General features: G+C 35.9%; 2 protein-coding genes across 2 annotated transcripts; one reads left to right on the forward strand and one right to left on the reverse strand.

The window, feature by feature from the left end:
• Positions 1 to 1,092: 1,092 nt before the first annotated feature.
• LOC133705410 (probable E3 ubiquitin-protein ligase ARI8) lies at positions 1,093 to 9,410 on the forward strand. The gene is made up of 15 exons (XM_062130596.1): positions 1,093 to 1,551; positions 1,738 to 1,862; positions 1,997 to 2,102; positions 2,188 to 2,278; positions 3,633 to 3,805; positions 4,503 to 4,607; positions 4,732 to 4,820; positions 5,585 to 5,692; positions 6,060 to 6,150; positions 6,256 to 6,345; positions 7,293 to 7,340; positions 7,719 to 7,790; positions 8,093 to 8,192; positions 8,264 to 8,390; positions 8,596 to 9,410. The coding sequence occupies exons 1-15, from the start codon at positions 1,375 to 1,377 to the stop codon at positions 8,867 to 8,869; spliced, it is 1,776 nt and encodes a 591-aa protein (XP_061986580.1). The 5' UTR covers positions 1,093 to 1,374; the 3' UTR covers positions 8,870 to 9,410.
• Positions 9,411 to 9,958: 548 nt separating this feature from the next.
• Positions 9,959 to 13,649, reverse strand: LOC133704685 (putative metallophosphoesterase At3g03305). Its single transcript, XM_062129597.1, has 4 exons — positions 13,322 to 13,649; positions 12,637 to 12,878; positions 10,660 to 12,237; positions 9,959 to 10,562 (listed from the first exon to the last, which is right to left on the reverse strand). Exons 1-4 carry the CDS (start codon positions 13,596 to 13,598, stop codon positions 10,443 to 10,445), a joined length of 2,217 nt encoding a protein of 738 aa, XP_061985581.1. The 5' UTR covers positions 13,599 to 13,649; the 3' UTR covers positions 9,959 to 10,442.
• Between the last annotated feature and the right edge of the window lie 849 nt (positions 13,650 to 14,498).

The raw sequence follows: 14,498 nt of genomic DNA on the forward strand, positions 1-14,498 counted from the left end.
ATTGTTTTAAAAACATGTTACAACAATAGCATTTTTAAATACTACTTAGATCCCCAAGGAGGGAGAATGAAGTTTTGATAAAATCTGAACTATCATGGTCGAAACCCAAAAAAATGTCTCCTTAATCGTCCTGTGTCCAAGTGTGATTTCAAACACAAACCGCCTAAACGCATCATTAGCCCGTGAGGTCCACGCAAACGCTAGCGTGAAAAAAGAAATGCCAATGACCTGGACGGAACTCAGGAACGCTTCCATCTCAAGCAAAGCAAGGCATGAAGACTTATTAAATTTTGAAGTTACGCACCAGACGCCAATCCTGCGAGTAATTGTGTTTTTTTTTGGATGTAAGATGCGTGGAAGAGGAGATAATATTTTTTTTTTAATATGAGATCAAATAATATTTTATAATAATTTTTTAAATTTAGTTGTTTATATTATATATAGGTACTTTTACATGAATGGTATGTTAAAACCTTAAATATATATATTTTTAATTCTTTTAAGTTGGTTGAGTCAATTTGTATGACTATTTTTAATCGAGATAATCCTAAATTGAGTTTAATAATATAGTAAGTGTTGCTTTTTAAAATATTTTTTTTATTTATAAATGATATTTTTTTATTTTTAATATTAATACAATATAAAAATAAAAATAAAAGTAATTTTTTTTTTTTTAAAAAAATCATGGTTGTAGTATAATGTAAAACAGTTACTTAAGCTACAGGACAACCACTGTCCCTGTCTATGGGTTTTAACCTCTTTTATTACGGTTCGTCCTCCAATAAATTATTATTATTATTTAAAACAAAAGCAAAAGCTGTCTCTTTCATATAATAGTCTCTCTCTCTCCCTCCTTTTCTCAGTTCTCTAAAACCCACCTCCTTTTTTATACATCATCACCTCTCTCTCTCTCTCTCTCTCTCAAAAATCAAATTCCAGATTTACCGTATACTCCATTATTCTTAATTTCTTATACGGACCATTTAATGATAGGAATACATTGAGTTTTATTAATAAAATTAAACTGAATTAAACCAAAACAATAAAGATAATAATAATAATACTGTATTAAAAAATCATTAATTTCTCTCTCTTTCCTTCGTTTCCGCTCCCTTCCCTTCTACATCAGAAAGAAAGAGGGGAAAAAAAAGAAGATAAAAACCTACCCAAAACCATAAAGCTTTTCTTCCTGTCTATCCCTCACTTTCCTCTCTTCTCTCCCTTCGCCAAATCTCCATTTCATCCCTCCGTCTTCCTCTAATTTACATTCTCTACACTCCAACCTCTCCTTCTCTCTCTCTGATTTTCTATTTCTAATTACATATAGATTGTATCAATCTGTTAGGGTTCAAAATCAAACAAAGCTCAAAATCAATGGTGTCGGAGGATGAGTTAGATATGCAAGACGCGGCGGCGGAATCGGCGGAGGATGATTTCTACAGCGGCGGAGAAGAAGATGGATTCGACAGCGACGATGCTGACGTCGCCGATTACGAGTTCATCGATAACGACTCGGATGATTCCGATGACCTCATCTCTCATCGCTACCAGGTACTTCTTACTCCTAATGGAAACTCTGTAATTTTCGTCCCAATTTGATGCCATCTGTTTGCTGTACTTTTTTAAGCTGTGATTTATATAGTTATCAGTAAAGTTCGATTCTTTTTTGTCAAATCTTTACATTTTTGGCATAAATTTGTGATGAAGCTCTTTTCTTTGTTTTGTTTAATGTGATAGCAAAACTATACAATTTTGAGTGAAGGAGATATACGACAGCGACAGGATGATGATATTATGAGGATAGCTACTGTGCTTTCCATTTCAAAGGTTGCCGCCACTATACTTCTCCGGTACTATAACTGGTAAGGCAATGATTGGCATAGTTTTGGATTGATATTATGGTGTTTTTTTGTTTGTTTGAATGAGTAATATGAGCCTTTTGGTTTGTGGGTTTTCATCTTAGTGAAAAATATTTGTATTTTCTGTGGATTTGCAGGAGTGTGAGTAAAGTGCACGATGAATGGTTTGCGGATGAGGAAAAAGTTCGAAGGGCTGTTGGTTTATTGGAGGAACCGGTTGTTCCATTTCCGGATGGTAGAGAAGTAAGCATTTCATGTCTTATTTGCTTGCTTTCTTCGATTATGTTTTATCTGCGAATTTGTTGTGATTAAGTTCCTGCTCTTCCAGATGACTTGCGGGATTTGTTTTGAAACTTATCCTTCTGATAGATTACGTGCTGCTGTTTGTGGTCATGCATTTTGCAATTCATGCTGGGCAGGTGTGTTATATCCCAAGAACATAGAAGCCTCATCTTTGCTAGTTTCATTATAAGGTTATTCTAGACATTGCAATGGAAATTTTTTTATTCCCACGTTCCTGCCTCAATTGATACTTTTGTGAAACTATGGTGGTTTTGCATAAAAGATGTGATTTATTTCCATAAACATCCAAAATCATATTACCTTTTAAGCATCTTTTGCATTGTTGACTACAATGTTTGTTATGTTCTGAGCATTTTAGCAGGTCAAAAGTATCTCCTTGCTAAAATTTATTATGCAAAATTAAACATACTTGGTTTCGGGCTTTGAATTATCTGGTGGCATTCCTAATATCTAAAGAGTTGGCAGCAGATGTGGGGGTGCAGAGCAATAATTTTTTTGTTGGCCCAGCTAGACTCCTTATTAGAGATATTTGTAAATATTTTCCCTATCAGTTTTGGAATTCATAGTGAAGATGTGTTATTTTGAATGTCAGCTGGAGTTCATCATTAATTCAAGGGCGGTCTCTTACTCTTATCAGGAGCTGATTAATGAATATATGTGCAAAAAAACTCCTTGTTAGAGATATTTTTCTTTTATCACTGTTCTTTTCATTTATCTGGGGTGTATAGTGCAAAAAAATGTTATTATATGTGAGCAAGTAGAGGTGACATGTTCAAGCATTTTCTTCCAAGTGAGGATAAGGTGTTCTCATTTCCAGGTGGTTTTTGAAGTCCACTGTATATTTATTGAGCTCAGACTTACATGTGGACCACAAATGGAGGAACTGTGGCAGTCAAGTTGTTGAATATAGGGTAGAGTTGTTCTATCTTTCATGGGACTATTATCCATATTTTTTGACATTTCACTTTTTTTTTATATAAATTATACCATCAAAGAGGAAGAGATAACTTGAGAAGGTTGGAAGAAGTATTTCAGGGTGAGGTCTAGGGAAGAAAGTTTATTTTCTCCAGTTGGATTCTTTATGATTTAGTAATAGTCATGGTGTTTATGTCAAAACATCTAGTTTTTGAAATCTCAATGGGCACTGGGAAGAAATTTACTATGTCAGAAGTATAGTGGTTCTATTGTATAAGCTGTTATGTGATAGCCATTGAAAAAGATTCCAAAAGTTCATATGTAATTGTTGTGTATGAAAAATGGAAATTGCTCCTTTGTGTATATGCTCTCGAAACTGTTAAACTAATGGCTGGGAAGATTTATTTTCTAGCTTATGTTGTTGAAATGCAGCGATGACAGTTTTAGCTCACTGCGCATGCTAGAACTCATATCAACATTTTAAATTTTGCTGGTTTAATTTAACCTTTATATTTACATTTTTTTGTAATGTTATCTTCAATTTTTCCTTTCTAGGTTACATCAGCACAGCCATTAATGATGGTCCTGGATGTTTGATGTTGCGATGTCCTGATCCATCTTGTAATGCTGCAGTTGGTCAAGATATGATTAATGTATTGACTTCTAATGAAGACAGTGATAAATATTCTCGTTATTTCATAAGATCTTATATTGAGGACAATAGAAAGGTAATTCTGCATTCTGAAATTTGCATGCATGTACAGTTACATTTTTTCTTTTATACTATATTGTTCTTTTGACCTAAGATTTAGCTTTGATGATGCTAGGTGCAAAAGAGTAAAGATTTGCTGTGATCATAAACCAAAACATGAGCCATTTTTTAGTTGTTTTGGAAATGATCAATAAACATCAAGATAATAAATTGTCTACTTGAATAATTAAAACGATAAAAAATAACTTTTATTTCCTTACCAGTATTTGGTTGCGCAAGCTATTTTTCCACCCTATGTAGCCATTACGATTGTGACTTTGCTTTGGGACTAGTGAGTAAGGCCATTTTGTTTTTTTGCTCCAAACATGCCTTACATTAGAGCTTTCTGATAATTTTAATTTGTGACCTAGGATCAGGGATTGGAAAATTTGTACTTTTAGGATTCAGCTTAGTGGGGAGCTGAAGTCAGGGTTTACAGTTTGATTTGTCAGGCTCTGCATCAAATTTGGATTCTAATTCTATATTTGCTATTCTTTAACTACTTATCTTTGAGTTTAGTGTTGTCTGAATCATTCCCATAATAAAATGATAGTTTGACAGTCATCTTTTTATGCATTTTATGACTGCACATGAAACCAAGAAAACTTGGCCTGTTTATTGTGAACCCCTTTTTTTTTTGCAGTGTAATGAATATTATTTGGGTTATTTTGTAGACCAAATGGTGCCCTGCTCCTGGCTGTGATTATGCTGTGGATTTTATTGTTGGCAGTGGGAGCTATGATGTTAACTGCCGCTGCGCATACAGCTTTTGCTGGAATGTGAGTCTCCTTGAGTTTCTTGCAGTTCTCTGAGAAACATTATTTTTCTTAATAGTTGTGTATTTGTGAACATCTGATTGTTCCTTTTCTTGGCATTGTATCTCATAGGGAATTAATTTTGCAGTGTACTGAGGAAGCTCACCGTCCTGTTGATTGTGGTACTGTGGCCAAGTGGATACTGAAGAACAGCGCTGAGTCTGAAAATATGAACTGGTATGGAACATGAGTACTGCACATAGAGCTGTTCTTTTTTAATCATTCATTAATTTGGTGGCTGGATATCAGTGAAGGACTATATGGTGTTTGTTGGATAAATAGGAATGTAACTTAGGGCATGGGATGTGGGACTGGATAGCTATCACATTTCTGAAGAGTATGGCCATAACTGCACATATTTTACCCGGCTCTTTCTTTGACTGCTTCAAGAACTAGCACTCATGATAGGAAGTTGATATTGCGATAGAGTTTTATTGATGTGGCAAAAGTTAGTACTATCCATTTGTAGTCAACTGGGCTTTATACAAAAAAATAATCAGTGTTGTGATCCATGCTGCATGTGATGTTTTGCTTTTTAAGGTTGCAGGCAGAGAGTTTTCATGTCCCCAGTTAATGGCTTTAGGTCAAGGTAAAGATAACCAAAAGCAGAAACCCTCAAAAGTGGAAACTCATTGTGATTTGTATTGTTTCCCAAAAATGATCAGTTCCTAACTGCAGATAAGTTTGTTGATAGATAATATGACGAGAGATGGAATTGCAATTTAATTTTTCAGATAAATCTATGTTGTAGATTAACCTAGCAACTATCAGTTTGAGTGCAATGCAAGCACACATGATGCACTTGCATATCAGCATGTGATTTGTGTGAAGTTCAACTTGCCTTCATACAAGATAATAATTAGGTCTTCAGGATGTCTCCTGATATGTTTTCAAAAGTTTTATATCCCCTAACAGTAAATTATTTGTTCATTGAATTTCAGGATATTGGCTAATTCCAAGCCTTGCCCGAAGTGCAAGCGACCGATTGAGAAAAACCAAGGCTGTATGCATATTACATGCACACCACCTTGCAAATTTGAGTTTTGTTGGTAAGATAGCACAAAAGTTGTGCTCTCCCCCTCACCCTCAACCAGGCAATCTTATTCTCTATGCCTTGGCAACGTCAAAATTCCTTTGTTACAGGAATGCACTATCACAACCTCATTTTCTACTTAAATCTGGCATCATTTCTCTCCAGGAACAGATTTGATTATTTAGTGTATCTTTTTAATCTTAATAATAACACCATGAACTCAGTAAGAGCTCAGCTTATATGATTTAAATGCCTATATCTGTATCTGTGTTTGTTTTAAGCTTCCTGTCTGCTTTCTTCTCCTTAAAATAAATAAATGAAAGAAAGAAAGCTATTTGCCTGTGCATTTCTAAGCACCCCCATTTTGTTACATGTGATTGCAGGCTTTGCCTTGGTGCATGGTCAGATCATGGAGAGAAGACTGGTGGTTTTTATGCATGTAACCGTTATGAGACTGCAAAGCAAGAGGGAGTGGTATGCTGATTATTTTTCATCAGACATTTTGCATGTCTTCTGATAATTCTTGAATAGACTTGTATAGTCATCTGATGTTGCATCAATTGGTTCTTCCGGTTGCAGTATGATGACACTGAGAAGCGAAGAGAAATGGCTAAAAACTCTCTGGAGAGATACACTCATTATTATGAAAGATGGGCAACCAACCAAACAGTAAGTACAAGCAGCTGACCTTTTTACATGTAAACTTATTCCTCATGATATTGTCTTATCTCTCTGTTATAAGGTGACCTCCAGATCATTTGTTTGTTGACATATTGAACAGAAAACTTTCTAGGAAGCACTGTATAAACTTTATGTGATATTCTTAGAAATATCTTTGGTGGAGATGACCCTAAACTTTTAGGATGAACTTTGGTCATTAAAACTGGAGTCATTTTGAGGAAACATGAACTTTGGGAGAAATATGAAACTGAGGAATGGATATAGAGGCTTGGAGTTTGGAGCATTCTTGTTTTGAGATTTTTGTTTGAGAGCTCTAATTAGCCTCCTTTGCTTGATGGAAAAGTCAATTCATGTTGTGTCCCATTTTTGGTAATTCTCCCAAATTTTGTCGAAATGTGTGTTGCTCTGATTGATAATATTTGTAACCTGCTGTCTGCTTGTTCATCACATGAGCATCACGGGATGGCCTGGAGACCTGTCAGTTGGTTAGAGGAAGTCTGAAACACATGAGCTTCATCGCATAAGAAAATAATCCCAGTAAATTTCATTTAAACTGTTTCTAAGGACATAAACCTAAAATCAAAATGAAAAAAAAAAATCCTAAAACCCATATTAATCCAAAGATTAACTTCAAAAAACCAAGTCACCAAAATCATTGCTCCAATGACTCCAAGAATGACAGCTCAAACAGGGAAGAGATTGGAGATCTAGTAGCTGCACAAACTTGTATTGATTAAATGTATTGAATGGGTCAAGTGGCTACTGTTTTCTACTCGGTAATGCTATGATTTCTTAGTATTTCTTTTGAATGATATGATTACTTCTGGCTCTAATATTTTGTGTGATATTGAATTCCTAATCTCACTAGACACAATACAAATCTGAATCCTTTGCATTTCCAAATTTAATTCCTAATTTTTCTGTTCTCCCTGCAGTCTCGGCAGAAGGCACTGGCAGACCTACAGCAAATGCAAAATGTACATGTAAGCACTACTTACTGTTGTTGGTCAGCAATCCTAGCAGTGTTGATTCTTTGAGAGTAATTTTTACTGGAAGGCATATCTTGTTGATCAGTGGATTGTTTTCCTTAAGTTGCTTTGGGTAATGTCAACCTAGATATTGTGGTAGCAACCCAGAAACTTGAAGCCATAAAATATCATTTCCTCTTTGGAAATATCTCCGGGTTATTGGGCACCCCCACTAGATACCATGCTTGTGGAATCGTTACAGATTTATTCTAGAATCAATTTTAATCATAGATGATTGCACCCTCTTGAGCAATTTGAAGCTGATCATGTTCTCTTTGGGAACCCATGATATACATGGGTACATACAAGCATATTGATTTTGTGTTTTTGTAGCTTGAGAAGCTGAGTGACATACAATGCCAACCTGAGTCACAGCTGAAGTTCATAATAGAGGCCTGGCTACAGGTAAGCGGTCCTATATGAGTACAAATATGTCTATTTCTTGTTGAGTAATGCTAAGCATAATTGAAGGTTTTACTAAAATATACTTGACGACACTACGTTTATAATATAGGATAGTTTTTCAAAAAATGGGATGCAAATCTTTTCACTTTTAATGATGCAATTATAATTGTGGAATGGAATGTTTGATGTACCAATCACAAAACACCGTGTCATTTAGTGAAAAAATAGTAGTAAAGTTTAAGTTCTGTAGAATGATTCTTTTTTTTTTTTTTTGTGTGATATTATTTGTTGTCTGTCTGCAGATAGTTGAATGTAGGAGAGTTCTAAAATGGACCTATGCCTATGGATACTATTTGCCTGAGCATGAACATGCCAAGAGACTGTTCTTTGAGTATTTGCAAGGTAGGTCATTTTTTTCTATTCAATGCAGACAGTTCAACCCTTCTGTGTTTTGATTAATGCCATTTACACAGGTGAGGCCGAGTCTGGATTGGAACGACTGCATCAATGTGCAGAGAAGGAGCTTCAGATTTACCTAAATGCAGAGGGCCCGTCGAAAGATTTTAATGAGTTCCGCACTAAACTTGCCGGGTTGACCAGGTATTTTTTTTATATTTAGATTGAAATGTTGATGGAAAAATATTTTTTTTTATCTGAATAATTTAGCCCAAATCAGAACCTGTAGGAATCAGTCAAAGTATTCTCGGCAAAGAGGGGACTGAAAATTACTTATTTGTCTTTCACCTGTCCTTGCTTATTGAATTTTGAGTTGATGGATTTTTTTTGTTATTGTTTTTCTGTGAAGTGTAACTAGGAACTACTTTGAGAATTTAGTCCGGGCTTTAGAGAATGGTCTATCAGATGTGGATTCCCATGGTGCATGCAGCAGAATGGCAAGCTCGAAGAGCTTGGGAGGTGGTAGCAGTAGGGCAAGAGCTGGTAGAGGCAAGGGCTCAACATCTAGGTCAAGTGGCCCTAGTAGAAACATTGATGAGCCAGGCCACTGGTCCTGTGAATATTGCACCTTTGCAAATATCAAGCCGGCCACCATTTGTGCAATGTGCCAACAACGTCGGTAAATCTCATTTCCTACTAGATTGGCCACCCGGATGAGTCATCGGCTTGGCCTCTTTGCCTGTTCAGTTGTAGCAAGGAAGACCCTTAAGAACATTGCTGGGGAAAGTGCAAAATAGGCTCTTTTGATCTCTCGGTCTGCAAAACCTGAACTGCAAAAATAGAGAACAGAAATAGGAGGAAAGGGTGGCAAGGGAAAGAAAACACATCTCGTTGTCTGTCATGTTTCTGGAATCAGCTGTATATAGTTTCTGTGATCGTTTCCATGTTAAGTTATAAGGGTATGATGAATCAGGATCCATGCAAAGTGCATTCATCTGTAATCTTATGATCATTTATTGATGTTACTAGTAGCTGTTCTTAGTGCTTTCAAGTGCATTGTACAAGTAAAAATCAACTTGGGGACAATAGGCTTGAATTGCCCCAGGTAGAATGAAACAAATATATGTTGCACCATTTATCTTGACTTGGATCTGCCAGATAAACAGCCATAATGTGTAATATTTATATGCTTATAATATATTTTGAACTCTTAATTTCTCCCTACACCTTTACCCCCTTTCTTTTTCAATAATCTGATGCCGCGTAGTTTCTTCCATTCGTGGCACGTTAGGATGTTTTCATCAATATTCGTCATGAACAAGAAGCATGCTTTGTCTAGTCGATCAGGTTTTGCTCACAGATAATTCATCTGGGGTGGATGTTTTGTTGGGACGACGAATAGTAAGCCTTTGCAGCTGAGTAATATGAGCAGCAAAATGAAGGCAGAGCAAACCAGCCAGAGAGAACATTAGTTTTGTCACAACTTTGCAAATTCAGATATTTTAAAGGCAAGTTTCGACCCCATCGAAGGAGAGGGATTTCCTGGCATGTTGCAGTCTTGGGCAAAGTTTCATGGAAGGGGATGCTTTTTGCAACAAATGGACAAGAGTAGATAAGCAATCAAATGTCCTCGCCAAATGCGCAAAAGCATCTTTCCCTTTATAGATGCCCCAAAAAAGATAGGACGACACAGGATTTGGTGGTCTGTCAAAACTGAAGTGCAATTACTCTTCCTTAAAACGCTACGAAAAGCATGGTCCATGACAGCCTCATGATCCACCTGTTATCTTCACGCTAGTTATTATGCAAAAATAATGTGCATTCCCTTTCTTTCTCTCTTTTCTTCTTTTTAGAAACTAAGTAATGTTGAAGACAAAATAATCACCTGAATTAAAAAAAAATGTAACAGTACTTCGATTGAAAATTTAGGCATGAAAACTTTGTTACTCCATTTCTTGTAACTTGCTTGCAATCGTATTAGTCATGCACTAAAAACTTGAACTTCCCATCCTAGAAAGCCAAACGTAAGTCCGCCAGGAAGTCTATTGATCGCATACCATCCAGGGTCGGCTACCGTAAACATGTCAGTGCTCCACACACCCATTTTTGCGCAACAATTTGCATCTTCAAACAGCTTGAAGTCAAGTGTAGTGTCAATCTATGCCATCCCGCCTCTCCCGTGTGTCCTGTGATAACTAATAAAAAATTGCCTTCTGATTCGATGGTGTTGAGCAAGGCTTACTTTCTGCAGAGAGTTCATTGAATACTTCTGGTTTTGTACACCGCATAAGCCAACAGCAATGGAATTGCAAGGCTATACACTGGAAAGTGAAGCAAAGGGTTCATTTCATATGCTTTTATGAGAACTCTGCAATTCTGTGAGACAAGCAACCAAGTTAAAAAAGAGATGAGATGATCAAATCTAATAAACTGCCATCCGGCATTTTCATAAAAAGAGAGAGTTGATACTCACCATAAAATGTTTCCAACAAATCGCCAAGCAAACCACCAAGAGAATTTTCCGAAACAACCTCTCCACAAAAAGAAATTTAGCTATTCTACGTCCTTGGTTATCATACTTTACTGATCTCTTATTCTTCTGACTAGAATCATCATCTTCTTTCTTGCCTGAAAGTGATAGAAAATGCTCTTTGTAGATACCTCTTTCAGCAGCCAGTGCTCCAGCAACCAATATAGAAGGTATAACCACAAAGAAAAAATGGGAAAGCACAACCACCATAATATCTGGAGATCCAATATACTCGTGTTTTTCACTATTGTTGAAATTTTTCACAACCCATCCCATGTAGGTCATGTACCCCCTGTTCTCACCATCAGTGAAAACTTGCCCAATAAGCCAGGGACATGAAATAAGGTAGAGCAAGTATCCTAAAATACCAAACCACACCACAGGAATCCTGCAGAGGTCCTGCAGAACCCATGCTATACAATTTATTAAACCTTTTTCACAAATGGAAGTCTTGTAAGAGTACTGCTCCTTAGAGAAAATGAGGCAAATTTTTGGAATGAGAAGAATGGAGAGCATTAAATATATAGCAGACCAGAATATTGGGTAGTACAAGGCAGCCCATTGACAACCCATGACAAAAAATTCCTTCCATGTCCATGAGATCTTAGCACTTAGACCATTTACAGAAAATGGCCTTAGTTCAGACAAAGTTGATCTTCCCATTGCATCAGTTACTTCTATTTGCAGCCAAAATCTATCAGGAGATGGATCCTCAAAGGCTTTATAATTCCATGCAGCTGCATAAATGTCTCCCCTTGATACATCCCTCACAAACTTGGTCATGGTTGTCTCCATGATCAAATGGGGACTTCCTGGTCTTGTGTCATAGATCCTAGCCACAACTGACATAACTGGAGAAATGGAAAACACTATACATCTGATTGTTTCGAAAGAAAAAAGGACCATATGTTGACATTCATACATCTGATGGAATGAAGATGTTAACATGAAGCGGGAGTCTAGTGGAAATGTGGGCAACACAATGGTTTTTTTGGTTCCTGATTTGAAGTCAATGTCCAGGTATGAAACATGACCTCTGTCAACAGCCATAATTCGCATGGCTCTACTTTTCCTCCAATCACCCATCTCCCACTCCCAGAACTCCTTAAGTGGTGGTGCTTGAGATGAACAATTTTTGGCGCTCTCATAAGGTTTTTGGTGCATGTTTAACTGAAAAAACTCATGCGAGGACAGAAAGTTCTCATTTGACTGGTGATGCCGTTTTAAATTCTTACCAAACCTTGTGTGGAGATGCCCACATAAATAAGCTGATATTGAATGCTTCAGAAAAACATCTTTCAAGCTTTTTTGAGAATGTGACAATGCTGAGAATGAAAGTGGAAAATGCCCAAAGGATATCTTAGTTATAGGTTTTCCTTTTTCAGAATCCCATTGTGATAGCTGTGAATCTATTTGAGCCAGTAGTTGGTCAGTTGGATGCCCAAAAAGATTAGTTGGCCCTCGTACACCGGCAGACATTGTGCTGTCCAACCCAACGAATAGATGTTTGCGGTCACCAGTCTAGAAGACAGAACAAAATGAAATACATAGAAGAGGAGCCAAGTAAAGCTTTGACATTGTTACTGGCTGAAACAAGAGATATGTATTCATGCCTACAGCTAGAGAATTCACACTGGAAGTTCAGCTTCATATGAGATATGAATCTTAAAACAGAAAATGAAGGAGAATCATATCTTTACTTAGCGTTTCAAAACTCTGAAATTGGTAGCAAGAATCTAAATATAAGTAATGGAAGGATGCTGAAATCACCAAAAAAAAAAGATAGTCATAGTTTTGACATTTGGGAACAAATGCTGCAAAAATGACGAGAAAGAAAAAGGAAAGACATTTTGAGCCACACATTTGTCCTTGAAAACAACAGTTTATGACTAGAAACATATTCTGAAGGTAGAGACCAACCTCAACCGTGACACTGTTGAGATTTCCTTTTCTTCCGAACTGCCCATTAATACTATAATTTGAAAAGAAATCAGACGAACCACCAATCTCTGGAACACCAAAATTATCATGATTTCCTCTGAGATCATAGAAAATCCTCTTGTCTAGTCCACTTCTTCTAGCAACATCTTCCATTACATTCCTGTATTCTATCCACTCAACTTCATTTTGTTTCATTGTTAACAGGTCCTTGCTTTTCCCATCTGGTAAAAAAAGCAACAAAAAAGTTTCCAGTGTATCAGCGGAGCCATCATCGTGATTCGCAAAGTTCATTAAAAAAATCAGAACATTATGTACTTGGCTTATTCATATGTTTTATAAAAATCATGTCTTTGCATGTTTAAAAGAACACAAGCAAAAAAGTGACGCGCATGAAAAGGATAAATCTTTGCAGTATGCCTGCAGCTATCTAAAGCTGATCAACTAAGCTATCAAAAAGGGACAGTTTGATTAGCATTAAGATCCCAAGGCATCAAAACTCTTCCACTCAATTTTCTAATTTGGGAATGGAGTTCGGTGCTTTATAAATGCATATACATTTCACATAATTTAACCCCCAAGATTCAACAAAAAGAGTCAAGCTTGAAATTAACAAACACTCATAAGCCCAAACTCGCAAAAGAAAAAAACCAACAAATAATTATACCTGTGAGATCACCAGTGATGAGAACGAGAGATGGATTAATCATCTTAAGAGCAGGGGCCACAATTCTCTTGAAGTCAAGGGCTCTTTCAGGATGGTGGACACTGAAGTGAAGATCAGAGAGCTGCACTATCCATATAATTGACTCTGGCCCTCCTTTCACTTCTATAACCCTGTCTTCCCATTTTCTGGGCGATGAAGAAATCAATTCCTCTGCTCCTCCTTCTTCTTGTTGTATAGAAACTGAAGTGGATATGGCGGTAAAGATGCATAATAGCATCAAAACCAGAGAGAGAGAGAAGGGGATGGTTCTCTACAGTTTGGAAATTAGTTAAAATTTATTCGATTTGAGTTTACTTAGAGTTTATTTGACATAATTAAATATAAAAAAAAGTTAAATTAATGATAAATTAATTATGTATTGTGTTTAATTTAATTTAAATTATCAGATTATAAATTTAATGTATATTGTTGGAATCAAATAATAATATAGTTAAATACTCATACTTATTCATGCAATATAATATGAATGTTATTAAATTATGATGAATTACATGTTTTATTGAATTATTAATAAGTTAACGAATTTAGTATTTTATTGGAATTAAATTAATTTGTTATGAATATGTGTTTGATTTAATGCAATTCAGCATAAAAAATATTAATTGATAATGTATCATGAATTGTATTTAATTTTTGGTTAAATTTGCTTTCACATTAAATTTTGGGAGTTTAATTGAATTTGATATGAATTTTTTCAATTAGGGTTAAGGTAGTGCAATTTTCTTAAAATTAATTTAAAATTGACTAGAATCTGATTTTTTTTATACAAAATGTCTAATAATATATTTATGTTAAATCATTATGGTGACAATATTATTCCTGAAACGAACAGTAGTGTCACATATAATGACAGGAGCTGCTTGTTGTTAACTGGTAATTTAAGCACGTCGTATGTAGAAATGAAAGAAATCATTTATCATGGACTTGGGTAAAATTATAATGATGTTGATGTTAAAATAACTTGAATGAATGAGATATTTATAGAGATGTATCATGTGATTACCGACGAAGAGTATATGATTTGGTATATGTGTATAGCATGACGGATTATTACTTCAGATCTTGAGCAAGTTTCTCCACTTGGATATATGCAGTACGGACAACATGCCCAACAAAT

This window comes from Populus nigra, chromosome 10, assembly GCF_951802175.1.
Source record: "Populus nigra chromosome 10, ddPopNigr1.1, whole genome shotgun sequence".
Taxonomy (NCBI): domain Eukaryota; kingdom Viridiplantae; phylum Streptophyta; class Magnoliopsida; order Malpighiales; family Salicaceae; genus Populus; species Populus nigra.